General features: G+C 57.0%; 1 protein-coding gene across 2 annotated transcripts in view; it reads left to right on the top strand.

Moving 5' to 3' along the window:
- The window catches only part of SLC35F3 (solute carrier family 35 member F3), a 256,002-nt gene that overhangs the window by 192,000 nt on the left and 38,508 nt on the right, over positions 1-25,494 (top strand). For both annotated transcript variants that reach the window (XM_045861756.1, XM_045861760.1), the window contains one exon: positions 4,849-5,164. In XM_045861756.1, coding sequence (XP_045717712.1) covers positions 4,849-5,164 — 316 coding nt within the window. The remainder of the gene's footprint in view (positions 1-4,848; positions 5,165-25,494) is intronic.

The following is a 25,494-nucleotide window of genomic DNA, read 5'->3' as shown; positions in this document are numbered from 1 at the left end:
CCTTGCGCTCTCCTGAAAGTCTAGAAGAGCCGTGTTACGGGGACTTTCAGTTGACAGTAAATGATTTTCCCATTTTTCTTGCTGTCTCATGTAATTGTGACTTTCACAAAATAAACACAGAAAGCACCCAATTTATCATTTTTCTCGGGGAGAAGCGGTGGCTGGCTCCTGAGAGGAAGGGCGTGCCGTGGTCCCGAGTGACTGGACGGCGACACCAGCCGCCAGCTCCCCCGTGGTGACCCGGAGGTGCCTTCTCCTGAGCAGACGCCGCCTGCGGGAACCGCTTCTGCCTGACCATCCAGGAGCGTGAACGCTTTTGAATCCCTGGCAGGAGATGGGCACCGCGTGTGGCTCTGCAGGTGGGGGGACTGAAACTGCCTGGTTCAGAGATGGCTCGGGCTGGAAGCTCGAGCCCAGGTGTGGGCACGTCTTATCGTGCCCTGGAGGGTGCACTGGGCCCGGGAGGATGCGCTGCCTCCACACACACACACACACACACACACACACACACACACCCCATCTCCAAAACACTCAACGGAAGCAACGCAGGCCACAGCGCAGCGGGGAGCCCGCCTGTCCCCATGTTTCTCGGTGGTTAAGTGGCATAGCCAGAGCCTTCAGAGGCGACAGCGGAAGGGAGAGGCTTGACTCCACAGCCACAGACCTGTTGGCACAACCGGGGTTTCATCCAGTGTGTCGCTCCCAGAACCGCTGGCCGAAGTGCTGGGTTCGAGTGGAAGGTACAAGTGTCGGGATTGTGAGCATGGAAGGTTATCGGGGTGAGGATGGCAGACAGCCGTTCTCCTCAAGTGGGGGTGGTCAGAGGGGCTGGGGCAGGAAGTGGGGGGGTCTCATGCAGCACCCACTGCTCTCATAAAGGAGGGGCACTGGCCAAACAGAGGGATCTTGGGGCTTGCGACTCAGGAGGGGAGGGAAGAGAAACCAGCCTTCCCTGCGCTGGGAGGTTTGAGAGGCTTTCGAGAAAGGAAGCTGCCCCCTCAGAATTCACTCTCTCTAAATCTGAGCACGAACTGGACGGCCAGCTCATTGCCAGTGACCCTGACAGCGGTGCATACTTGGGGGTGCATGTGCAGCATTTCAAACAGCGGAGAACACACGCGTCTGCTCACCAAGTTCATTGTCAGTCTACACGTATGCTTCGGTTGTGTCTGTTTGTCACAGACAGTGAAGGGGTGTGCTTTCTAAACACAGTGGGGTTGGTGTCTGAGTCTGCTCGAGCCCCTTCAGCCCATGTGGCTGAGTGTCCGACCTGCTCCCTGTGTGAGCAGAGCAGGACGGGGCGTCACCGTGGGCCCGGGGTCTCCGTGTCCTCCTCACTGCCAGGAGCAGACCACGTGTCTGCCTGACCCTGAACTTCGCTCCCCCATCCCTCAGAGCGCTTCTGTCCTCCGTGGGCCTCGATCTACCTTCTCTGCTCGTCTCCCTGCTGTCACCACAGCCGGTGCCGGTGGCACCGAGCTGGGCATTTCCACGACAGTCCAGACCTCTCCGTTTTGCACGTAGGGGTCCTTTCTCGGGGCCATGGGTGATTCCTGGACTGACCGTGAGTTCCTGAAGAACAGTAGTCCCGTTTTATGTACCGACTGGCCGCCCAACTCTCGGCACAGGGCACGCGCTTCCCGATGACTTCCTAGATGGCTGAAAGTCACCGAGGGTGCGGCGGCTGCGTGCAGCCCCATGGGAGGGACAGTCCTTGCTGGTGTGCAGGAGGGTGCACGAGTGCTGGGCGAAGACTTGGTGTGACCTGCGTGCGTGCGTGTGTGAGGTGCAGACACAGTAGAAGAGGAAACGCAGGCGAGTATCAACAGCAATATCTCAGGGCAGTAAGATGACTAGAGATTGTTTTTATTTATGCTGTTCAGTATTTTGGAGAGTACTTGTAAAGAATATTTTTAGCCCTGGTTGGTGTGGCTCAGTGATTGAGTGCCAGCCTGCGAACCAAAGGGTCGTTGGTTCAATTCCCAGTCAGGGCACATGCCTGGGTTGCAGGCCCAGTCCCCAGTAGAGGGCGCTCAAGAGGCAACCACACATTGATGTTTCCTTCTTTCTCCCTCTCTCCCCTCTCTCTCTAAAAATAAATAAATAATTTTTTTAAAAGACTATTTTTTAGCTTACACGAGGTAGCTCTAGTTTAACAGAAGTGTTGGGAATAAGTAAGGTAATGAATTTGATAAATGTTTGTTATTCTAAGAGGCCACGAAATAGAAAGTTTTCTGTGAATTAGATTTGGGTGTCTATGCTTTCTTATGGGTTGATTCCAGCGTTTCGCAGTGTGCTGCCCGAGGGACTCCATCCTACCCTGGGTGGTGGGTGCCATTACATTTAAACGGCAGGGGAAGCTCCCACTCTCTGGCTGCTTTTCGGAAAGTCACAAGGTCCATTAGCCCTGGACGTTCCCACAGCGAAGGAACCTGTCTCTGATGTGCCTGGTGCCTTCCAGACTTTCCGGACCATGGAATTCTTTTTCTCATAATGCCTGTTAACTGCATTACACTTGGGAAAGACTGTTCGATCTCCTTTTTAAATGACATTGTAGGTTTTAGGTTTGAATGCCTTTGTTTCGATTCAGTGCATTGCTAGTCCCTTGGGCAAATGATCCAGACTGGGTGGAGGTTAGAGAATAGCTTGTTCAGCCCAGGTCTGTAGGGGCCGTGTAACGAGATGCTGCAGCGTGATTTGGTGGTTTCTGTTCCATCGTAGCAGCAACGCAGCATCAGCTATCACTAATTCCTTACATTTTAAAGCTTCATTTTCCATAACGAGGAACTGAGTGTGAAAACGAGATGCATGCCAGAATTCCCTCTGCCTCGTCCCAAGTCCCGTCTCCGTGGGACGCCAGAACTGTGCAGACGCACTTGACTCTCACACGGGCTTCCCCTCTCCACAGCCACCTTTCCGGCGTGTGTTTTTGACGGGGATGTGGCCGTCGAGAAACCTTCCCAACCCCCAAGGCTGCTCAGAAATAATGCAAGGCCACAGAGGGTGACCCCCCAATGTCCGGTCACCGGCGTGTGAACCGAAACTGAATTTGCCTGGAGTGGCAGGGATTCTGTCAACAGTGGAAAAAACGCGCTGGTGGCTTCCGGCCTCTGTGCTCCTCTGCTTCTCCCTGCCCTGCGGCCCGGGACACAGGCAGACACACAGACAGACAGACTGAGTGCTGGAAGCCCAGAGAGTTGGGTCCTCCAAGGGCTTCCCGGACAGGATCCACACAGACAGGAAACACGGCAGGGAGGTTAGATATGAACGAAGGTGACGGAGCACAACGTACAGGGCATCGAGAAGGACACTGTCTCTCCCTGACGAGCCTCTAGCGAAAGCAGGTCGTCCAGGGCCGGCAGTCCATGATAACGGTGGCCAACACCCGTATCGTAGAGGATCTTGAATCAGGATTTTTTTTGCCCTGTAGAATGATTACGTGCCAGAAAGCACGATAGGCAAATCTTGGTTTAGTGTGATTAAACCCACTTCAAGTATTACTGAGTTTAAACAAAATAGAGTGCGACTGGCCCCAGCACCGTCAGTGCCCCCCTCCTGCACCCCTCTAGCGGGGCCAGCCTCTGGACGCTGGGTGCCCCTGGTGCGGGGTGCCGGGCCGCACAGGAAAGGCAGGTTGCCGTCTCCTGCCCTCTGCGTCTGCCCGAGGCTCCGCCCAGCGCAGGCTACAGCGCTGTGCCGCTTTCCGCCTGACTGACGTGCACTCCACAGTGAACGAAAACCAAAAGTGGGCAAGGACGCCTTTGCCACCGTCTCGCGGTCTGCGGGAACAGAGCCGCCCAGCCCGGTTTACAGAAGTCACACGCGCAGAAGGGCAGCAGCCGGAGCCGTTCACAGCGCCAGCCGCCCGCGGCTGTGGCTTTTAAGTGGGACTGAAGGCCACAGGCAGGAAGCCAGTCGGACACATGAAGAGATAAGAGGGAAAAGTCAATCTCTGCCATACGTGCAGAATGGGATGAGAATCTTGGCGTCCATGCCTTTAAGTGACAGACAGGGAGCGGCTTCTGTCCAGGCCCTGGGAGCTGTCAGAGGTCAAGGCCTGGGGCTCCCTCGGGGTGGGGTGGGGGAGAGGGAATCCGGTGCCAGGTGCTGCCCCGGGCTCAGGAGCACAGCAGCTCAGGCAGCGGACACAGACTGCAGAAAGCTACTTCTGCGATCGTGTGTTCTGGAGAAGCATTTCCCAAGGCTAGAAATGCAGATTCTGGCTCTGGGGTTCTGGAGTTAGGTCTGAGGTTGTGCATTTCCAACACGCTCTGGGGGAGCAGGTAGGATAAGAAAACCAAAGGAAATCTCTTTAAGGTTTTTTTTTTAAAGATTTTATGTATTTATTTTTAGAGAGTGTAAGGGAGGGAGAAGGAGGGAGAGAAACATCAGCATGTGGTTGCCTCTCACACGCCCCCTACTGAAGACCTGGCCTGCAACCCAGGCACGTGCCCTTACTGGGAATCGAACCCACAACATTTAGTTCACAGGCCAGTGCGCAATCCACTGAGCCACAGCAGGCAGGGCTCTTCTATTTCAGTCTTATTTCAGGAAGCTGCCAGAGCTCCCTCCCCATCCTCTCCCCAGGGTGGCTGGCCACTAGCCTGCCAGTGGGGTGGGTGCCCCACTCTCTATTTTGTTTCTGAAAGCTACCTCCACCCCCCCCCCCCAACCCCCCCCCCCCCCCCCAGGGTGGCTGGCCCTGACCGAGGCAGTGGGGTGGGTGCCCTGGTCTCGAAGTTTTGTTCCAAGGAGCTCCCTCCCACCCCCTCCCCAGGGCAGTGGGTGGCCCGTTCTGGGCATGAGGAAGGTGTGGAGCTCGCTAACCTGACCGCCCTCTCTCTGCAGGGGAGGAGCGCCCCCGGGACGGCCCGGGCCCCACGGAGGCCGCGGCGGGGGCGGAGGCCGGGCGGGCGAGCCACGGCTGCTGCAGGGGCTCGGGGCCGCGACTCCGCAAGCTGGCCTGGGGCCTGGCGGTGGTGCTGTGCGTGTGCGCCTCCTGGGCCGGCTCCACGCAGCTCGCCAAGCTGACCTTCCGCACGTTCGACGCGCCCTTCACCCTGACCTGGTTCGCCACCACCTGGAACTGCTTGTTCTTCCTGCTGTACTATGCGGGCCACGTGTGCAAGGCCGAGGAGAGGCAGTCGGTGTGGCAGCGGTACAGGTAGGCCTCCCGGCGGTTCCCCGGGCTGCGCCGCTCCCCCAGGGCCCGCGCTCCTGGTGCGGGCGCCGGGGCAGGCCAAGGGGACAGTGCCGACAAGTCACAGCGGCACCTGATGTCTTAGTGGGACAGGACCCGAGACCTGAATTCTCTCTCCCACTGGCAGGGGCAGGAACACCCTCTCCTCCGCCCTCGAGCCTGGGAGCTCCCTTGTGTGCAGCAGAAGGCGGCATCTTCCCGAATGGCCTCAGGCAGGTCCCCGGACAGGGCAGGGGAGCTCAGTGGCCCCATCCCCCTCCTCAGGCCGGGGATGGGGGGAGCCAGGTGACCTCGCTGCTTCCCGTGCTCAGCTTCCCTCAGGTGCTCTCTGCAAGGACCTGCTTTCCGGTCCCCCTCCAATGCCAGTCCCCTGCCCTTTGTGGGTGTGGCTGCAGGGTTCTGAGCACCTAGCCTTGTGGCTGGGAAAACCAAAGCTGCGTCTGCACTTGGCTGACTTCTCTTTCTCGTGTGGAGCCCGCTGGTTTGGCGCCCCTTTCAGCAGGAGGCTGGAAACTGGGCCCCAGCCCTCCGCCCTCCCAGCCCTCCTCCTCCGGAGTCACACACTGTCAGGGTTGGACCCTGCTCCTCCCTGGGGCCGACACTGGGGCTCACGGCGGCCCACAGCAGAGGCCCTCCCTGGGCGGCGACAGAGCTTCCCGCCGGCCGGCCCCAAGCAGGTCTGCTGAGAGAGAAAACAAAACAGGGTGGGAAGAGTGCCGGCCGAGCTGACCGGGCAGGGCCTGGAAACCCGCCTGTGGTCAGTGCCGGTGCGGGAAAACAGGTGAGAGTCGAAGGCTCCCCACCCCCGCCCCACTGCCCTCCCCCCACTTGGCCACATACCGCCCCCCGGCACTGAACACACACCCTCCACTGTCACTTGTCCCATCTCCCATCTTCTTCAGACTGAACTGTGCTCCGAAGTCGCGCTTAGAAGTCCCAGGGCAGCCGAGCACGTTGCTGGGTCCTGGAAGCAGGAGGTCTGGGGAGGGAGGTCTGGACTCAGCTCCGAATCCCTCCGAGATCCACCACCGCGTCTTGGGCGGCGTGAACATCTTGGACACGTGAGGGAATCTGCACCGGCCCCTCTGGGAGGCCCACGGGCCACACCTCTGCCTCTCGAGCAAGGGCTGTCGGGCAGCTAGGCTGAGTCACGGGCCAGCCTCACGGGTCCCCTTAGTGCAAAGGACTGGGAGTGACTTCCGGAGACAAGGCGTGCACGAGCCTGGAACCACCAGACCGGACCCCAGGCCCTGGGCAAGCTCGGTGCCGACTCAGCCAGAAGCTGCTAAAGAGACGCTTACTGCACCTCCCCTGGGCAGCAGCCGCAGGCAGCCTGACACGGTCTGTGCAGAACCTTCTTCCCTAGGGCCAGATCGTCCTGAGGCGAGAGAACACGAAGGGCCTGCTCTTAGTCCCAGAGAAAAGCGGCAGCCAGTACACGGTGCATCGAACCGTCAAGTAGCCCTGAGCGAGTTTAATGTGTCCTCGGGAGTGTCTGTCGCCCTTCTCTGCACTGACTGGGAGGGGATGCTGCGCCGCTGACCGGGCCCACAGAGAGAGCTCGTGCCTGTTCTCCGGGGAGAGAAGAGCCAGTGCTCTCTCCCTGCCCCCCACAAACCTGCCGGCTGCCGGGGAGCCTCCCCAGGGGGCGGTGCCACCGGCTGCCCCCATGTGTGCCCTGAACATGACCATCGCTTCCCGCAGGACGAGACAGCGCTGCTGGCCACTGGGCCACTCGCGGCAGCCTCAGACCGCTGTGCTGCAACAATGCAGAAGGAAAAAATAAAAGGTCTCGGAAGCTCACTAGTTAAACTTAGGAGACCAACTCCTGATTTTAGCACGGGTGTGCGCCGGAAAGTATCCTGTAAAAAGTGTCTGCCAGGGGAAGAGTCAAGACAGGCTGACGGTGACTTCCGGTCAGCTGGAGAACAGTGGCGGGCAGGCCGGGGTCGTTGTCATCGTCGTAACGTGTAACTCGATTAGCGAAGCCGACTAAGACCTTGCCCAGTTTCTGGGATAGAGCTTGGCTCCGCCTCTTTAAAGTTCCCGTGTGGCGGGAAGCAGGGTGAGGCCTGTGGCCAAGCAGAGCTGCCAGTCCCCCAGCTCTGCCCCCCCAGCTCTGCCCCCCCAGCTCTGCTGGGCATGTTGGCCAGGTCGTGCCCCTGCTGGAGGGGAAGGGAGGCTCTCTCTCAGAAGAGGGGGAGAGGAGTCCTCACGCCGCAGGCTGAGGAAGTCACGGCTCTGTCCGGGACCAAACTGAGGGTTCTTTAAACAGACGGCAGGATTCCCAGACAGCAAGGAAGATGAAATCGCATCCTTCATTTGCGTGCTTGGTCAAATTGAAGGCCAGAGCGGGGAAGAGCTGGAGCCAGCCAAGGAGACGTGCCCCGGCTGCAAGTGCCCCTCCGGCAGGGAGCTGGGGCGGGGAGTGGGGAGGAAGACGGTGGAGACCTTCCTCACAGAGAGGGGACACACCTGCCCTCCTTGAGGTCCTCGGGGAGCAACGAGGTGGACGTTTCTTCTCTCCGCGCCCTCCCCGACTTCGCTGGTGGGCGAGGGTACGTCAGCTGACACGGAGAGGGGAAAGCACATGTAAGCTGCCCACAGCACAGAGCCCCTCGCGCTGCACCCCTGCAGGTCGCCCGGACCGTGGCGAAGGGCCGACGCCGAATCCCTAGGTCTGCGTGGCTCTGAGAGTCTTTCTTAGTGAGCTTCCGGGCTGTGGGTGCTGCTGGCCGGCGAGCTGCGTTTTGGCTGCAGAGGCCTTGGGGCTGCTGGGTCTTGGCTGCAGGTTTTAAACTGCTGCTGATGAGACCGGATGCAGGAAGCAGGATTCACCGTGCCGGGTAGAAGTGACAGGTGCCTTGCTGGGGACCCTGAGGTTGTTTGAGCCCTGGTCCTCTGCCACACTCGAGGGAGGGGCATCTGGGCACCTCCGATGCTCGTGTGTAAGTGGAAGGTGAGGGTCATGCACCGCCTTGCACGAGAGGTTCTTGTGTGATCGGATGCGACACCACATACGTAAACCGTGTACGGTTTACACGGTGCCCTGTAAACCGTGAAATGCCGTCAAGACGGGAGGAGCCACCACCGTGTTGTGATCCCCTCTGAGGGGGGCATTGGAGGACGCACCCATGCCTGGGTCATCGGCCGCCCTGTGGGGGGTCTTGAACGGGCACTGACCCCCACGGCGTCAACATGGGGCCCTGCGGGGGGACAGGGCCTCCTAGCACCGCCCTCTCGTGACCGGGCGCCCCAGTGGGGAATCAGAGTGTGAGTGTGAGAGCCCAGCCCAGCTGTCCTGGGTTTCCAGCCTCACGCCTGGTCACCCCACTGAGCACTCAAAGCATCCTGGAGAAACTCGAGCTCCTCTCTCCCCCCAGATGATCGACACCCCACCCCCACCTTCCCTGTCCTGGCGACAGCTGGCCCCAGGGATGCCCTGAGGAAGCGCCAGTGCTGGGGGACCAGGGGGGGCTCTGGCCACAGGGATGCGTGTGGGTGTCGCGCACACTGCAGACGTGACCTGAAGGGGCTCAGTTCCCAGGAGTCTCCTGCACAGCTGGGCCCCAGGGGGAGGTGCCGGGAAGGGGCTGTGCAGGGCAGGGCAGGTGAAACCGCAGGCAGCCTCTGACTCTGGGGCAGGAAGACGGCCGCTCAGGTCCGGGAGGCGGCCATGGCTGGCAGAAGGTGGTCCCAGCAGGTCGGGGCACTTGCACTGTCTGAGGTCTTCCAGAAACTTCTGCCAGTGGTGACCCCTTTCCATAAGCAAACGCTGGACCTTCTGCTGTCGTGCAGCTGCCAGAAAAAGTGAGCACGTCAGTGGGGATGGGAGCTCTCCTCAGCCTCCTATACCAGTGTCAGCCTCCCAGACGTCAGCCGGTTAGTTCTGCTTGGAAGATGCTGAGAAGCACCTGCACCCAGAAGCGGGGCGGGCGGTCTGGATGCCTCCAGTCCTGACTCCTCCCGGGCTCTGTGTGTGCATGCGCGCGTATGTACACGTGTGTGTGTGTGTGTGTATGAGTGTGTGTGTACGCGTGTGCCTGTGCAGACTCACCTGGAACCGCAGGGCTTCCTGCAGCTGCACCATTCGAAGTCTAAGGAGCAGAGCAGGGTGATTGCACTCCGGAGGTTTGTCCTTTCTGGAGATGTGACTGCGCCTCTTTTCTGGACGGGGCGTGGGGACACAATTAGGAGTGGCCCCTGCCTCAGGAGCGCACCCAGCAGGGGAGTCGGGGAGCCGGAGGAGGTCAGGGCTGTGCAGGGCGGAGGCAGGGCCCAGGTGCGCAGCCTGGCGCAGGGAGGGGGGTTCTCGGGGGAAATGGCCAAGGAGCAGTCCCTTTAGAGACGAGCCTTCAGTCCTCTGGGTGCTGAGTCCTGGGCAAGCAGAGCAGCATGTGGCAGAGGGGTGGCTCCCCAGGGGACTGTGACTCGGTGCAGGCTCTGGGGTGAGGGGACAGAGAAGACTAGGCAGTTGGGCGGGAGCAGCCCCCATGAGCTCCATGCCTGCAGGGAGGCCTGACCGCTGGCATGTGAGTCCGGCCGAGGCATCTGGGTGGAGCAGAGCAGCCGCTGGCCTCTAGAAGCACCACGGCTGCCGCTCTGGGCGCCTGGAGAAGAGAGCGGGCTCTGAGGGGGAGGCGGGCCGGTGGGCAGCAGTCTGGCTCCCCCAGCTCGGTGCCGGGACAGGGCCCAGCAGGCCTTGGGTCGGAAGGGGGAGTCAGACTGAGGCCGGGAAGGGCGCAGGACCACACACAGGACAGGCCTTCACTCTCCAAGCGGGGGACATGCCAGACGGCGGAGGCTGAGGCTGACGGGGTCGGAGCTGCGCTCGGAGGCGGGACTCGGAGTGCTCTCCTTGTCGGGCTACGGAGTGCGTCCCCTTTCCCGACAGAGGCGCAGTGGCGCTCAGGGTTTGGCTCCTGTGGTGGTTGTCGTCGTGGTTGTCATTTTCATTGTCGTTCTTGTCATTGTTGGTGTCATCCTTGTTGTCATTGTTGTCGTCATTGTCATTGTCACTGTTATCGTCATTGTTTGTTGCCATCATTGTTGTCATCATCATCATTGTCGCTGTTGTCATCGTTGTCATCGTTGTCATTGTCGTTCTTATAGTTATTGTCGTCATTGTCATCATTGTCATCGTCGTCACTGTTTGTTGTCACTGTTGTCATCGTTGTCATTGTTGTCGTTGCTGTTCTTGTCGTTGTCATCATCATTGTCATTGTTGTTGTCATCGTCATCGTTGTCGTTTTGTTGCTGTTGTCATTGTTGTCATCGTTGTCATTGTCAGTGTCGGTGTTTGGAGGCAGGGCACCTTGTTCCTGAGCAGTAGCGAGAACTCTGTCCGGAAACCCTGAAGAATCGCAAGGCCTGTCCGTGGCTTTGAGCTGTAGCCTCTCCGTCAGCCGCAGCAAGTTCCTATGTTGCTGCCCTGTGTCCTGGCCTTCCTGTTGCTGAGCCCCGACACCCTCTGGCCTGCCGCTCCATCCACAGTTCCTTGCAGGGAGGGGGGCCACTCAGTGGGAAGCGAGGAGGCAGGAACACTCGGTCCAGGAGGGTGGGCGCATTCATTGACTCCACAGAGTCGGCCAGGGCTGCCCAAGGGCCAGGCACTCTCCTAGGTGCCAGGGGCACAGCTGGGACTGGCACAAGTGAAAGTCCCTGCATTTGTGGGGCCACAGAGAAAGAGGAGGCTGGACTGGCACCCTCGAGCCAGTCCTCCCCTCCCCCTGCTACCTACACCCCCCACCCGAGGTCTGGGGCTGCGTGGATTAGGGATCAGCACTGAGCATCCCTGGGAAACTCCAGATGTGGTTTCTAGGCAAGGCCAGCGTAGCCTAGGAGAGACCCCAGCTCTTGGTGGGTCCCCCGTGTCTGGGAACTGGCGGCCCTGGCCCTAGGGAGCTGTCAGTCACTGGAAGTACTAGCCCGCTTGATGGCCACACCCCATTGCATCTAGCTGAGATCATCACAAGAGACAAAAATCAGACCGGCCAGAACGCACTGCCCCTTCTGATGCTTGTGCAAATCCTATCCTTGTACTTTCTGGACCTTTTTCAATAGAATTATCATAATTACATTGGCCTCCCTGGCTGTTTCCTACTTTAAGTGGGGCAAAAACAAAATGATTTATGTATTTAATGTAATGTTTAGGAGTACATTGGGATCCCAATCACATCTAAGTGCCTCGCTTTATGACACGTTTAATGAGTTACTCTCGATCACACATACATCATTAATTTGTAACAAAATATATTAAAAGCACTGGAAGCTACGGCTCCCCTGCCGCTGGAACACATCATTAGAACCATTTTCTGGCATCATTTTGCTACATGTTTCTCTCGAGTTGGGGGAGGATGGGGGTGTTTTCAGAGAAAGGTTTTAAGTGCTCCCAACGGAACAGGGACGGGCTTGTTAATATTTTATTGTGAATTACTGTTGGGGGGTTGGGTTTTGTGAGCGTGTTTAGGTTATTTTTAAGCATCTGGTTTTACGAAGGCTGGGCGAATGCTGGTGTGTTTAAGCCCAGCTCAGAGAAGTGCTTGTTTCTGGGGAAGATGCTTTCTCCTGAGTAGGGAGTGGAGAGAAGGACTCGGTGGCCTGAGGGGACAGGAGTGCCTGTGCGTTTTGCAGAACCCTTTTGGGGGGCATGTGAGGTGACACAGGTCTTCCTCCAAGAGGAGGGGCAGAGCCATGTTGGACTCCTGGCCACGCCCCCAGCTGGTGGGAGTCCTCGGCGAGCCCCTGGTCTCTCCAAGACCCCAGCGCCTCCTGCCTGCGTGGGCCTGTGAAGGAGATCCCACAGGTCCCCCAGCCTCCCTTCTGAGTCGGGCCAGGCAGCTTCCCTCCAAGGGGGCACGTGTCCGTGTCCCTCAGGGCAGGGCAGGAGCAGGCGGGCGTTTCCCACCCGCCTCTTCCCTGCTCCGCCAGCTGCAGACACGGGGCTTCCAGGGTCCGAGGGGAAGAGCCTCCCCCAGAAGGAGAATCACCACATGGCGACAAGCCACCTGTCTTCCACCAGCACTCCTGCTGTGCCAGCCTCTGAACTGAGGGACTGTCCCAGCCGCCAGCCTTATGCTGGGAGAGAGAGGCGGTGTCCCCGGGCTACACACAGTGGCTGCCCCGGAGGGACAGCCGGAGGCTGGCGCCCAGGAGGCAGGAGGTCTGGTGGCCCCGGAGGAGGGTTCTGTCAGGGAAGCAGCGGGGCCTCAGGGCAGCCCAGTCAGAACCCCGGCTGCTCAGGGAGCTGGTGGGCGTGGGCCCGCTTGTCTTCAAGCCATTGTCGGACGCCCGCAGGGCTGCAGGCCCCAGCCCCACCCAGGCCCTCAGCTGTGGCCCTTCCCAGAGAAGCAGGGCCTGTATCAGTGTGGCAGAAGACAATGTCAGCCTGGAGGTCAAGGACAGTGAGCTTCAGCGAGGCGATGGTGGAGCTCTGCTGCTTTGGAACCGGCAGGTGGCAAGGACAGAAACCCGAGGTGCACACTGTCCGGGGGGCTCCCCGACACCTTTCTCTGCGCCGGTTTTCCGTCTAAGTGCGTGGGCTCGTTGGGTGGGAACGACGCTGCAGGACGCAGGCCATGCAGCCACCCCCAGCCTGGGCACAGTCTCGCCCGCACCGCCCTGCCGGGAGACCCAGCCTCCAGGAACCCCTCGGAAGGTGGAAACAGCCCCCTGCGGAGCCAAGGCGTGAGCAGAAGCTGCTCCCGGAAGGGACGGGGACAGCAGGACAGCGTGTCACCGTGGCTCCGGGGAGCGAGCGCTGTGAGAACAGGGGCCTTTGGTAGCTGCCGTGAGTGTTCGAGTCCGGTGTGTGGGTGTGGAGGAGGATCAGACGGCGGCGCTGTCGTGGGGGCCAGGGCTCCGGGGAGGCGACAGACTCGGCCTGGGTCCCGGCTGCTGTCTCCCTGGGGCACCAGCCGCAGCTGGGTCCCAGGCCTGGGGCGGGAAACCGAGGTGGAACAGCAAATGGGTGCAGGGCCAGCAGCGGCTCCCTGGGCGTCCCCAGGGCTCCATGCCGGGAACAGGAAAGAGGGAGAGAGAAACAGAGTCATGGTTTCACCCTCGTCGTCCGACGGGTTGGTCCGCTGGTCGGTCGGTGGGTTGGCTCGGTGGGTTGGTGGGCTAGTTAGTGTTCGGTGTGGGCTGTTTTACAGGGAAACACTGCATAGAAAAAAGGTTCAAGAGCTGCTCTGGCTTTGTCCACAAGGCGCCCATCTGTCCCAATCGTGTTTCTCTTCCTCTTGATCAGACTCTAAGGCCTGAACTGTAAGTCTGCACCTGTCGGGGGCACCACAGCCCAGCCCAGACACCAGATCCTGGTCTTTGCTGCCTCTCTGGGGACAGAAGTCGCCCCACACCCCCTGTCCTTCCAGAGTCATGCTCCCCCCGCCACCCCGAGGACGGGCCAGGGGAAAACATCACCCCAGTGTGGACTCTCAGGTCCGGGTGAGGGGTAGTCTGGTCTCCCCTGATGGAACCACGTGTGTCTACTTACAGCAGGAGGAGGGCCGCGAGGCCACTGCTGTGGGGGAGCTTAGGGGGCGTGCCAGGAAGCAAGCCGTCCCCGTGAGTGAGTCACAAACTCCTAAGTCCCTGCAGGAAATCGCTGGTGGCCAGGGGGCACTGTGCACCCCCTGGGAGTGGCAGGGCCCATGCCGGGCGGGTCCCAGTCTCCCACCTCTGCCGGCTCTGCCTGCTGCTCTCCCAAGAGGCCTGGGCCCCACCTTGCACAGGGAGGCCCACCCTGGCCACCAGCTCCAAGCGCAAAGACACATCCCTCCCCTCGGCTTCCCTCTTCCTCTCTGTGTGTTTCTAGCTACTTCCTAGTGTTTCCTCTGTCCCACATAGAAGCTTCCTTCCCCCAGTGGGAAACAGGGACCCCTCACGTCCTTTCCCTTCTGCTGCAGCAGGGCGGCCCACTGTGTACACGTCTCATACCCCTGGGGACCCGTCAGGCAGGGGAGGTGTCTGCCCCCGGCCTCGAGGGTCTTAGCAGATTCCTGTGGTCTCACCTCTTGTGGCGCATTGGGCAGCCATTGCGGGGGGGGGGCTTGGACCCTCCCCCATCCACGTACATACCGAGTGCATCCTGGCATGGCGCAGAGGTCACACTCTCTTGGGGTCGCCCCAACTGTCTACCGGGGGTTGGGCAGCGAGTCTGTGGGAAGGGGACACTGACGGCCCCGCCCCCAGCCAGGGCCCGAGCTGGTCAGGTCAGTCTGTGAAAGGCGGGCTTTTTCACTGCAGAACCTCCTGGTCTCCACAGCGTCGACGTGCCCGGGGCAGGGAGCACGGGGTGTCTCCCGGCGGAGTGAGTCAGAGCAGCCGCGTCCCCACTGCCTGTAACCCAGGGTCTGGCATTCTCGGAAGCCTGTGTTTGAAGATGATAGTTAATTACCTCAAATAGAATGAGAAGTGCAGGGCCCCTGAGCTGACAGGAGATGCATCACGGGGCAGTCGGTGAGCGGGGGCGGGGGGGGGGGTAGAACCCAGGAAAGCTTTCGTTCAGCTGGGACAGAAGGAGAGGCCGGGGGAGGGTGGGCAGAGCTGGGCTGGTTCCCCGGGGAGGGGGCTGGGGACGCACCTTGCCTCACACAGGAGACAGGGCCAGCCAGCTGCAGGGGGACCACAGGGGACCTGTGGGCTATTCCAACCTCTGACCTTGATGGGGCCTCGTCAAGCTAAACTTTGGGCCTCTGGCAGGCGGCTGGCTTCCTTCAGGAACCTTCTATTGCTCGGACTGTAGAGGAAAGAACAAGGAGGGGTGCTCCCTGGTCAGCAAGGCAAACAGCTCGGTGACTGCAGGTTACAGGGACGCAGGAGTGGCGACGGGTTCCTCCTGAAGTTTACGGGAGGGAAGCACGTGGTTGGGGGGCATGGAGAGACCCTAAAGTGGGGGTCATTTGACTTTGGCCCTTTGGCCCCTGAGGCGGACAGTGGGGGCGCCGACCCCATGGAAACCACGTGAAAGAAAGGAGCCCATTTACAAACTCCACAAAAACCATTTTAAATCCCTAGTAATGAACCTCACAACATTTTATAGGGCTGCTGTGAAGAGAACATTAAACTCTCCTCGGACTCAACAACATAAAAACGTCAGGCCTCCTCCCTGCGTTCATTTCTGAGTTTCACGCTATCCCGCTGAAAACGCCAACAGGCTTGTTTTAGGAAGTGGACACGAAAACCCTGGACACAGAAGAAGCATGGCCCAGGGAACTAGTGATGCAGAGGTCAAACTCCGCCAGGAAGCCTTGGGGTCAGAGCCGTGTGGAGCTGCACGTGTCAGAAACGCCCGTGTGACCCGCGCCCAGAAACTCGCCGGAACATCCGGGGGCCCGGAGACCGACCGCTTTGGCGGAGACACACGCGGTGTCTCCCGTAGTGAAGGGAAGGGGGCTGTTTCGTAAGCGATGCTGAGACAACTGGGAAGCCATCTAGGAGAAAAAATAAATTTGACTCATACCTCCTACTCTCAGCCTACATAAATGCAAATGGAATTTTGGTGTAAAACCAGAAATTTTATGAGTACTAGATAAAAACATGGGATAACTCTTTTTTATTTATTTTTATCCTCACCTGAAGACTTTTTTTTCCCATTGCTTTGGAGAGAGGGGGAGAGGAAGAGAGAGAGAGACATCGATTGGTTGTCTTCTTATATGTGCCCTAATCAGGGATCGAACCCACGACCTGGGTATGCGTCCTGACCAGGAATCGAACCTGCGACCTCTTAGTCTGCTGGATGATGCTCCAACCAATTGAGCCACACCAGCCAGGGCAAAACCTGAGATAATTCTTTTATTACCTTCTTTTTGTTGCCTTTCTTATAATGATACAAAATCTAAAAATTTTTTAATTTAATAAATTACAAATTAAACTACACTTTTAAAAAAAAGTTGAAAGACCACTGCTTGGCAAAAAAAAAATTAAAGTCGCCATAAGCAAAGTGAAAAAGACAAACTGACAAACTGGGGAAAATATTTGCAATTCATATAAACAAGAAGTTAAGTGATCTCATGAAGAACGTTTACAAATCTACATAAAAGTGACCAAGAGCTCAGTACATTTTTGCAAAGTATAATGTGTAGTGCATAGGAAAGAACATGGAAATGGCTGTAAATAGATGGAAGAGATGCTCAAAGTCACTGACTGTAAAAGAAATGTGAACTCAGTCTGATTTTCTTACGCACCAGACGGACAAATGGTCGTCGGATAAGAAGGTTCGGGAACGCGCCGTGCTGGCAGAGTGCCGCGGACGCCGGTGCTGGCAGAGCGCTGCTGGGGAGTGTGGATTAGACGCCGGGTGTGGGGCGCTTTGTGAGCGGTGCCCATCGGAGTCGCAGGCGCACACCCGCTCTGTCCTCGCACTGCACACTGGCACAGGAATTTACACGAGGAGATGCCCGAGCAAGCGTGGACCGTGACATCTGAACGAGGCAGCGGTGCACATCATTCGTAATTGGCCGAAGGTCAGAGACAACCTGAATATTCATCAGCAGGGGACTGGTTGAAGAGGGTATGACTCCGGTGGACCGTGGGATGCTCTTCAGCTGTAAGAACAGGTGCTTACCACCTGTGCGGGCTGAGGCCACGCCCCATCCCCTTTTGACCCTCTCCCAGCTCTCTGACCTCGGCTCCTTTCCAAAGTACCATCGTGGATGCGGACTGGACTTGCCGCACATTGAGAAAGTTCTCACAGGTAGGAGCCCCACTCCTCTGTCCGCCGACTCAATGAGAGCCAACAGCTGTGGCTCTTACACGTTTGTTTGGAGGCCCCGTGTAAGTGAAGGCAGGCAGAACTGGGCCCCCTTGAGTGCTGTCGTGGAGGATGAAGGGACATGATCACTTTGTGGGCGGTTTGACGGTGTCTGTTAAATTCTCAATGGCCGTTAACCACTCAATTCCACGTCTAGGAACTCATGCTGTTGACACCCACACGTATAAGGGCGTTCCTGCATTCTTTATATTGCATCCAGGGCTCTGCATCCATGTTGAATGACAGTGAGAAAGGGGTCCTAACGCCTGTGTCCATGAGGGGTGTTGGCTCTTTGGCCTCCAGGCGAGCTCGTTATTGCTAAGCATCAGGTGGCTGACTTTACAGCAGTGGAAGAAACACCAGTTGCTGGCCAGTCCGTGAAAAAGATGGGCCTGTCACACAGAAACCAGAGCCAGTGACCCTGAATTCAATCTTGCCTCCCATCTTCCAGGCTACAGTGTAGAACACTGGTTTCCTGGTAACAATGATGTGGTGCTCAGGACACGAAACATCTCAGGACTTACCCAATGAGGTTCTTCGTGGGTACGTTCTATGTGACTTAAACAACTGAAGAAATTTACTCAAGAAAAATTAACTGAAGAAAAAAAAGAGAATTAGCTCTTTGTCTTAAAGAACCAAAATAAAAAGTAAAAGGCTAGGAGAGACAGAGAATCGTGGGGTGCATGGTTGTTTTAAAATAGACTCCAAAATTCTTTGATATTCTTGCCCCCAAGAGGTAGAGCTTCACAGCCCCCCCCCTAAGTAGGGGCTGGTCTTTGTGACTCTGCTACTGAACAGAAGTTGGCGGGAGTGATGTAGGGGATAGGGCTTCACCTCCCTTCCTCTTTCTTGCATCGTTGCTCCGGGGGAAGCCTGCTGCCCCGCTGTGCGCCTGGTGGCCTGCGGAGAAGACCCTGAGCGAGGAACTGAGGGCTCTTGCTGACATCTTCAGAACAACGACGTGACAGGCTCAGGGCCAGAAACACCACTACCCCACTCCCAAGTTTCTGGCCCTCAGAAATGGTAAGATGATGAATGCGTTTTCTTCGAGCTGCCGAGTTTGGGCATAACACATGAGGCAGTGAGAGCTGTTCAATACGAAACAAGGTGCTTTGCTGATAATGGACCCCATCCCCAGCTCAGGCAATGGCGTCATCAAGCCCATCGTCAAAGACTCTGTATGGCGAGGGCTCACTGCACCCAGCAACGCCAGCCCTGTGCAACCGGCTGGATGTTGGCTGATGCTGTAGCATTTGCTATAACGGGGTGATGTGAAAAATTTTCACTTGCAAGAATCTTCCAGTGCTTTTCAGAGAGCATCTGATTGCCTTATGTTTTACTTTAAATTTTCATCTCTCATATCCTTCGTCACTGAAAAGATGTGATTGTTGACATTTTGCATACATTTCCCTAGGGAAACCGTATCAATTTAAATAAAATACCCAAGGCTTTGGGAGGTTGGATAGACAGACTAGCAGATGGGTAGATGGGTGGATGGATAGATAGATAGATAGATGATAGATATGCAATGTCAAGGATATATCTCCAAGGAATATTGTTGAATGAAAAAGCAAAGTATACTAATTATGTTTGTAAAAAAAAATCAAAAGAAGAAAAAAGAATAGATGTTTGTACTGCTGGCGTATGCATTAAAAAGACCCTAGAAGAATAAGCGGGAAACCAAAAGCAGTGGTTAGCTGTTAGCGGGACTGGCACAGAGCGAGTGGCTGAACCGCGTTGTGCAGTGAGAGAGAAGTGCATGTGCTGTGAACAGAGGCTGAGAGATACTGAGAACATCACTTGGACTGGCCGTGAGAGTGCTGATGCGCCCCAAGGGTCTTCAGAGTGCACAGAAAATGGCAGGAGAGGTGCTCGGGAGGTGAGGCCGAGGGCCAAGTAGGGCATGGACACCCCCGGAGGCGCTCAGCCTTGTGAGAGACACAGGCGCCTTGTGTTGTTCCGATGAGACTGTAACCGGAAAGGCCGACGCCGCCCCTGCTGCGGGAAGGTGGCGGGATGCTGGCTGGCCACAGAAAGTAGAACTGCTCCCTCTCGAGACCCTTCTCCTTCTCACATGCGGGACCTGGAGGCTCTGTGGCACCTGGATCTCGGAGGTTCTCCCAGTTCCGAAACCAGGCAAAGGCTGCTCGTGCATCGCACAGAGCTGGCATGTTCCGGGGGCAAAACGCTGCTCTCTCTCTGGCCTGGGGCTCTGCGGGTTCAGGGGCTTCTGCAAAGGCTGGCCTTAGTTGCTTTATTTTACTTTATTTTATTTTTGATTTTTTACTTAATGACCCGGGAGGCACTGAACTTGGTGTAACCCCATTCCTGTGAGCTGGCCGTCTCCTCTGTCCTTGTGGTTCCTTCGAAGCCCAGGGCGTGCCTTCTGTGTCCTTGCAGCGTCCACACCGTCCTCTGCTGTCGAAGCTCAGGCAGGAACCCATTCCAGCCCCGAGGCGCTGGCGTCACCAGCCCGGCTCGGTCGGCCAGCTGTGCCTCCGCCGCCCCGGGCTCTGCTTCCCAGAGGCCAGCTGAGTGCAGGGGTGGGTTTCACTCATCGCTTCTTTTTTAACCCTCCCCCCACCGAGGATATGTTTTCATTGGTTTTAGAGACAGGGGAAAGGAGAGAGGGAAAGAGAAGGAAATATCAATGTGGGAGAGACACACTGACTGGTTGCCTCGTACACACCCCAACCCGAGACTGAACCCACAACCTACGCACCCTGACCGGGAATCCAGAGCACGACATTCTGACGCACCGGATGACTCCAGCCAACCGAGCCGCCCGACCAGAACATGGGTTTTAGTCTTTAGGTACCCAGCCGGCTTCTCTGATCCCAGAAGGATAATCTTCAAATGGAGTAATAAAAACTTCTCCAAGAAGAGGTCAGAATCTAAGGAAGGAGAGCTACTCTCAGCCAGTCTGAGTGTCTTTGGGGCCTCGGGGCCCAGTTCACTCCACCCCCCAGCGTCCTGAAGGAGTGGGCAGACATGACCATGGAGGACACTGTATGGACAGGAAAGACTCTGGAAGATCATTTTTCAGGTTTCCAAGTGGTGGGAAGTGAGAGTTTCTATGAAACAGGTGTGACATTGTCTCACGGTAAAGCTCATGCATGGATTATTACACGCTTCGTGAGCACTTCATGAAGACGGGCATAACCGGAAGCCGGGGTGGTTCATTTACAAAAACATGCCCGTTGGTGCGACACCTTTGTCAGCGTGTTCTAGCTGGTCATTACCAACCTGCGGGGAGCTGTGCAGGGTTCATGCCTTCGAACAAACCTGTTCAAACATCTGTCAGTAGCTAACGCACCCAGGTGTGGTGGAGTCTTTGTTATGCCACGATCACTTGTTTTATCCACTGCAGTTTAAAACGTCATCATTAACCACACACTTCTGCTTCATTGAAGGCACTGCAAAGAGAAGGAAAAGATAAGCCCCGGACTGGGAGAAAATGTTTGCAAAGCAGCTGATAAAGAACTGGCATCAAAGATGCAAAGAGGACTTTTATAACTCGACAGTAGGATTGCTTCCCAGCCATTAGTACGACTATGATCGACAACAAGAAAACAAAAAGTAGCAAGTTGATGAGGATGGAGGGACATTTTCCCAAGTCTCCCCTAAATACTTGAAATGTAGACGAGTCTGGCCTAAACTTCTTTGAAGACACCGTCCTTGTTAAATGTCCCTCCTGTAGTTGCTCCATCTTCTCAGCCGCCTTTGATCTGCGGCTTCAGCAGGACCTGACCTGCTCTTCCGTGTCCCTGCCCTTGGCTTACTGTGTGTTCGTTGTCTGTTGGGCAAGATGTGCCATTCACCTTGCAACTAATCACCCTGCGTTTGCCCTCAGCCAAAGACGATGGGCAGCAATGTTGGATGGAAGGATGGACAGAGGAGCTGGCATTCAGTGGGGGCAGATGCTGTTTGAGTGGGAAACACTTTCACGTTGCATCAGCAGTGGCTCACAGGGAGGGATTTCAGGTTCGCAAGAGTTTTGCTTCCTGTACGAGTGTGTAACGGCAGAGACACTGTGTAACGGCTTCCTGTACGGAACCTGTACAACTAACTGTGTAACGGCAGAGGCAGCAATAAGCGAGGTGTGAGAGTTCGGAGCAGGTTGCATTTTTTAAAATCAAACACGTGGATGAAACTGAGCTGAACCGGTGGCTGAAGCAGTGGGTGGTCCTGTCGGGGTGCAAACGGATGTGGACCAGACGGAAGTGGTCGGCCTAAACCAGCGCAGGGAGATGCAGTAAATATCGCCCATAGCAGTGACCTGTGTGAGTTCAAAATGCTGATTTCAGGTGTTCAGTGCAGATGGCACCTGTGGCTTATGGCGCCTGTGCTTGCAGGACAAGCCTTGGTTTCACCTCGTCTGCAGATCAAGGCACCCGCAGCCCCCGCAGCGCTGTGAGCAGCTGGGGGCAGCCTTGTCTGGGCTCCCGGAGTCCGCCCCTCCGGCTGCTGGAGGTTAGAGCTGTGCTGCCCTCTGCCCACGTGGGACCATGCGGCACACGGTGTCCTGCTCCTGCTCCACTCTCAGAAGGGTTTTGTGTCCAGAGGAAGGTGTGTGGGACCACAGAGGAGAGGGGGCACTCAACGCCATTTCGGACGAAGAGTGGTCGACAGACCTGAGATCATTGATCCTGGGCAAGGCGGGACTTCGGGAGAGCTGATAGCCGCCTTCAGACCTTCAAACCGAAAGGGAGAATTCCAGTGTTTTGCCGTAGAGGCAGACGACCTCCAAGAGCCCTTCCCCTGGAAGGTTCTGATTCTCACCGTCGTGTTACATCTTCACTCCGGAAGACCTCATCTAAGACATTCCCGTTCTTTCTCCTGCACGCTGCGCAAGCCCTGAACAAGAGTGCGTCACTGTGGTTTCCAAGCAGGTTTATGGCTTCCCACGCCCCGTTAGCTAACGGAGAGCAATGGTGATAGGAGAGGACAAAAGAGGGTGTTCACTCAGTCTGAGCTGAGCTGGTTCCCACTCTCCAAGGATGCAGGCTCAGGGCACAGCCCTCTGGGAGAGCAAGGAAGCCACCTGTTTGGGGCTGACCCCCTTGTCCAGGCACACATGGGCTGTTTTACCTGGTGGTTATTTCTCTGTTAGTCCCCCCGCTTGCTACATCAGTGATCTCTTTGTTTTGATGCCGATCTCCTGAGCCAGTGAAATCACAGCTCCGATGTGGTGAAAGCAAGTTAATTTGATTCCTTTCTCTGAGTGTTCGTTTTAACGGAGAGTGAGTGGCAGTATTTTGAGGGACCCCTGACGCAAAAGTTGGCTAAGGAAATGGCCAGTGTGGTCAAGCAGGCAGGCGGACAGCGTCTCGCCTCTGTGTGGCGTCCTTGGGAACCCGTCTGCTTAACAGGCAGTTGGCACGTCCATCCAGTGTTCTCTCTTCCGTGCAGACGGCCCTTCCGTGCTGGTGACTGTGTCTCAGCAGTTTCCAGAGCCTAGTGCGTCCACCCAGGGGGTTGGTCAGAGCGCAGACTCCGTGTTCTGGGTCCCAGCTTTCAGATTCCTTCTGCCCGTAGAGGACCCTGGGCTCTGAATTAGAACCAGCGCCCAGGCGAGTCACACTTTGAGGAAGGCCACTGTGCAGACTCAAGAGCAAAATCTGACCTATTCTTCCTTAGTATGTTCTCACTTAAAAAAAAACTCTACCACCCTGACCAGGTAGCTCAGTTGGTTAGAGCCTCGTCCTGATACACAAGGTTGCAGGTTCAATCCCCCAGTCAGGGCACATACAGGAGTCAACTGATGAATGCATGAATAAGTGCAACAACCAATCGGTGTTTCTCTCTCTCCCCCCTCCTGTCTGTCTCCCTAAAATCAGTAAATAAAACAAAGTTTTTTAATGAAAAAAACCCTACCAGCTTAGACCAAAGGAATGAAGTTGTCCGTTGTAATTCAGATGCGAACTCAGTGACAACTGCCTGGAGTTGAGGAAAAGGTCACCGGGGTGTGTTGTGGAGCTTGGTGCCCCATGAGCTTTGCTCAGGACCCCAGCCGGCCCGCCGGACCGAGGTTCGGGTCTGTGATTCCAGCGCCCTTCGTTTAGGGTCTTGGGTTTTGGGTGCTGAAGACGCACTGGCCTGGGCTGGGGGTTAAACTGGGGCTTGGGCATGGAATTCAGACACCTGAGGACCGTGGGCAGTTCACTCCATCTTTTAGAGCCTCGGCTTTTTCTCCTGTCGAGATGGGGAAACAGAATCTTCACCCACACGAGGGTTAGATGAGAGGTGGCGCCATCTTGTGAGCGAGCAGGTGGCTCTGGGAGAAGCCCCGCACCCTGGTCCCTCGTGGCCCCCTCGCTGCCCCGCCGAGAGCAGGAACGAGACGCTATCGACGTCTCTGCGCTTCCCCCAGCCGCAGCCCCCAGCACACACACACTGCTGCCCTGCGAGGGACGCCGTTAGCCATCAGAAGGTCAGCGTGCGCAACTTCCCTTTCTTTTCCACGAGGCCAAACCAACAAAAATGGAAAGGTTTAGGGAAAAAAATTATTTTCTCTTAGAAATGAAAATAACTTTATTAAGTACCATTTTGGCAAATGCAATGCCAACCAGGACTTGGGGGCACCATCCAAGGTGCCCCCACACCCTTCTCTGGAGGAGAGGAGGGACCCCCATGGCAATATGCTGGCAGGAGTGAGGGGTTGCTCTTAGGACACTGTTGCAGCGCCCCCAGAGGACATGCATGGGTCAGGAAACTGAGACAAATTAGAGACTAACGTCATAGAGCTGGCAGGTGGGGGACTCCAATCCGGGTCTGCTGGCAAGAAATCTGTGCCGCTGTGTCCTCACAGGACAGTTGTCTCTCCAGCCTCCAAGCTTTCTGTCCCCCCAGGACTGTTACCTGCCAGGCAAAGAGGGGCCTGTTGGTGTGCGACAAATATTTCCTTAGCACCTAGTGTGCGCCGAGCTCTGTGTGAAGTGCGGGGGTAGAGTGATGGCTGAGACATCACGTCCACTCTCGGGGCCCTCGGCGAAGGGCCAGCGCCGGGCAGACCCGCCGTGGCGCCAGCCCAGTGTCTGTCTGGGCCAGGCGTCCGTTCTTCTGAGCCGTGGTTGGGGTTCCCGCCTGTGCTATGGGGTGAGCGAGGCTGGCCTACTGGGCCGTTAGCTGTGGCTGCGAGGAATGATTCCAGAATAATCGCATTACTGAAGGGCGCCCCAAGGAGCCCCGGCCCGCACCTGGCATGGGGTTGGCGCTCAGGGATGGTGGTGACTGACGGCTGCCGCTTTCGGGCCCGGCTCTTCTTGCAGAAGGAGGAAGCAGCTCCGCTCCCTTCCTCATTATTTTCACCTCATAGTCCCCTTCCTGGTCCTCAGGGGCCTCTGGGACTCAATACTGGCAGACTCGGGACCCGAGCGTGCTTAAGGAAGCCTTGCTGGTGGCTGTCCCATTGGCCCGTCCCCTGTGGGTGAGCTGTGCTGCGAAGCAGCTTGGGGTGCCAGTTCCAGAATGAGGTCCCGGTTGTGGCCCCGGCTGTAGCCCCAGCTCGGGAGGAGAGACCCCAGGCAGTGCCAAGGCACCGGCTCTGGTCCCACCTCCTGCTCACAGCCCCAGGCTGGGTCACCGGAGCTCGGTCTGCATCAGGGGAACAGGACTGTTTCCCTGGGCTCTGAATTAGAGCTGTTTGCGTTCTGGCGTTAGGTAGTTAGATAAAGCTGAGCTATTGTCGGGCAGGTGGCTTTTAATGAAAGGGCTGGGCCCTGGAACAAGAGCGGGCTGTGTGCGTTGCCGGGTTGTCACAGTTTGGGGGCTATAGTTGGTGTGTGGAGCAGGTGTGCCCTCGGTCACGGGGCTGTGCTTTGGTTACTTTGCAGACGCGATCAAACACACACACACACACACACACACACACGCACACACACGATTGCTGGAGAAAGAAGAGAGTTGCTATGTACAATAATAACTCAGATGATGGCCCTGCTCCTTGCCCAGGCTGCTCTCTGCAGGGCCCACCAGCTCAGCTCCCCCGGAGGAGGGGAGGGGCAGGAAGGGGCCCGGATGGGAACCCTGGGAGCCAGGCACTGGGAGTTGGGAAGGTTTCGCTTCCACTGAGCGAGAGGAACCCAAGTGCTTAAAAGAGACGAGGAGGATTCTGAAAGAGTAATGTTAAGGAGAGCTGGAAGAGTTTAAGGAGAGCAGACATTTCTAGTGAGAAATTGAATCCTGATTGAGATGGTTATTTAGTGTGCAAAGTAGCCCTTCGGTTCCACCTTCCCAGGGAAACCTTAGGTGAAATTTACCTCGCTGGTTGCCGTGTTGTGCGCTCTTTGCTCGGGCCGTGGGCTCCGGGGCTCTGAGCCTGGAGTGAAGGTTGGGCGGTCCTCAAAATGGGTCCCCAGGGCAGCAGCGTCCCCTCCTCAGGAACTGGTTAGAAATGCAAATCCTTCTGAGCCACATTTTCAGGCTTGCCTTGAACTCGTGAATTTTCTCTTGAATTTATGAATTTTCTCTTCAGCCAAGTTTAGGGGGGAAATCAATCATAATTCAAACGTTGCCATCCATATCCCTTGGATGCATTTCC

This window comes from Phyllostomus hastatus, unplaced genomic scaffold (assembly GCF_019186645.2).
Source record: "Phyllostomus hastatus isolate PE091 unplaced genomic scaffold, TTU_PhHast_1.1 phas_contig_148, whole genome shotgun sequence".
NCBI lineage: Eukaryota > Metazoa > Chordata > Mammalia > Chiroptera > Phyllostomidae > Phyllostomus > Phyllostomus hastatus.
This window is presented reverse-complemented; position numbering and strand designations above follow the sequence as displayed.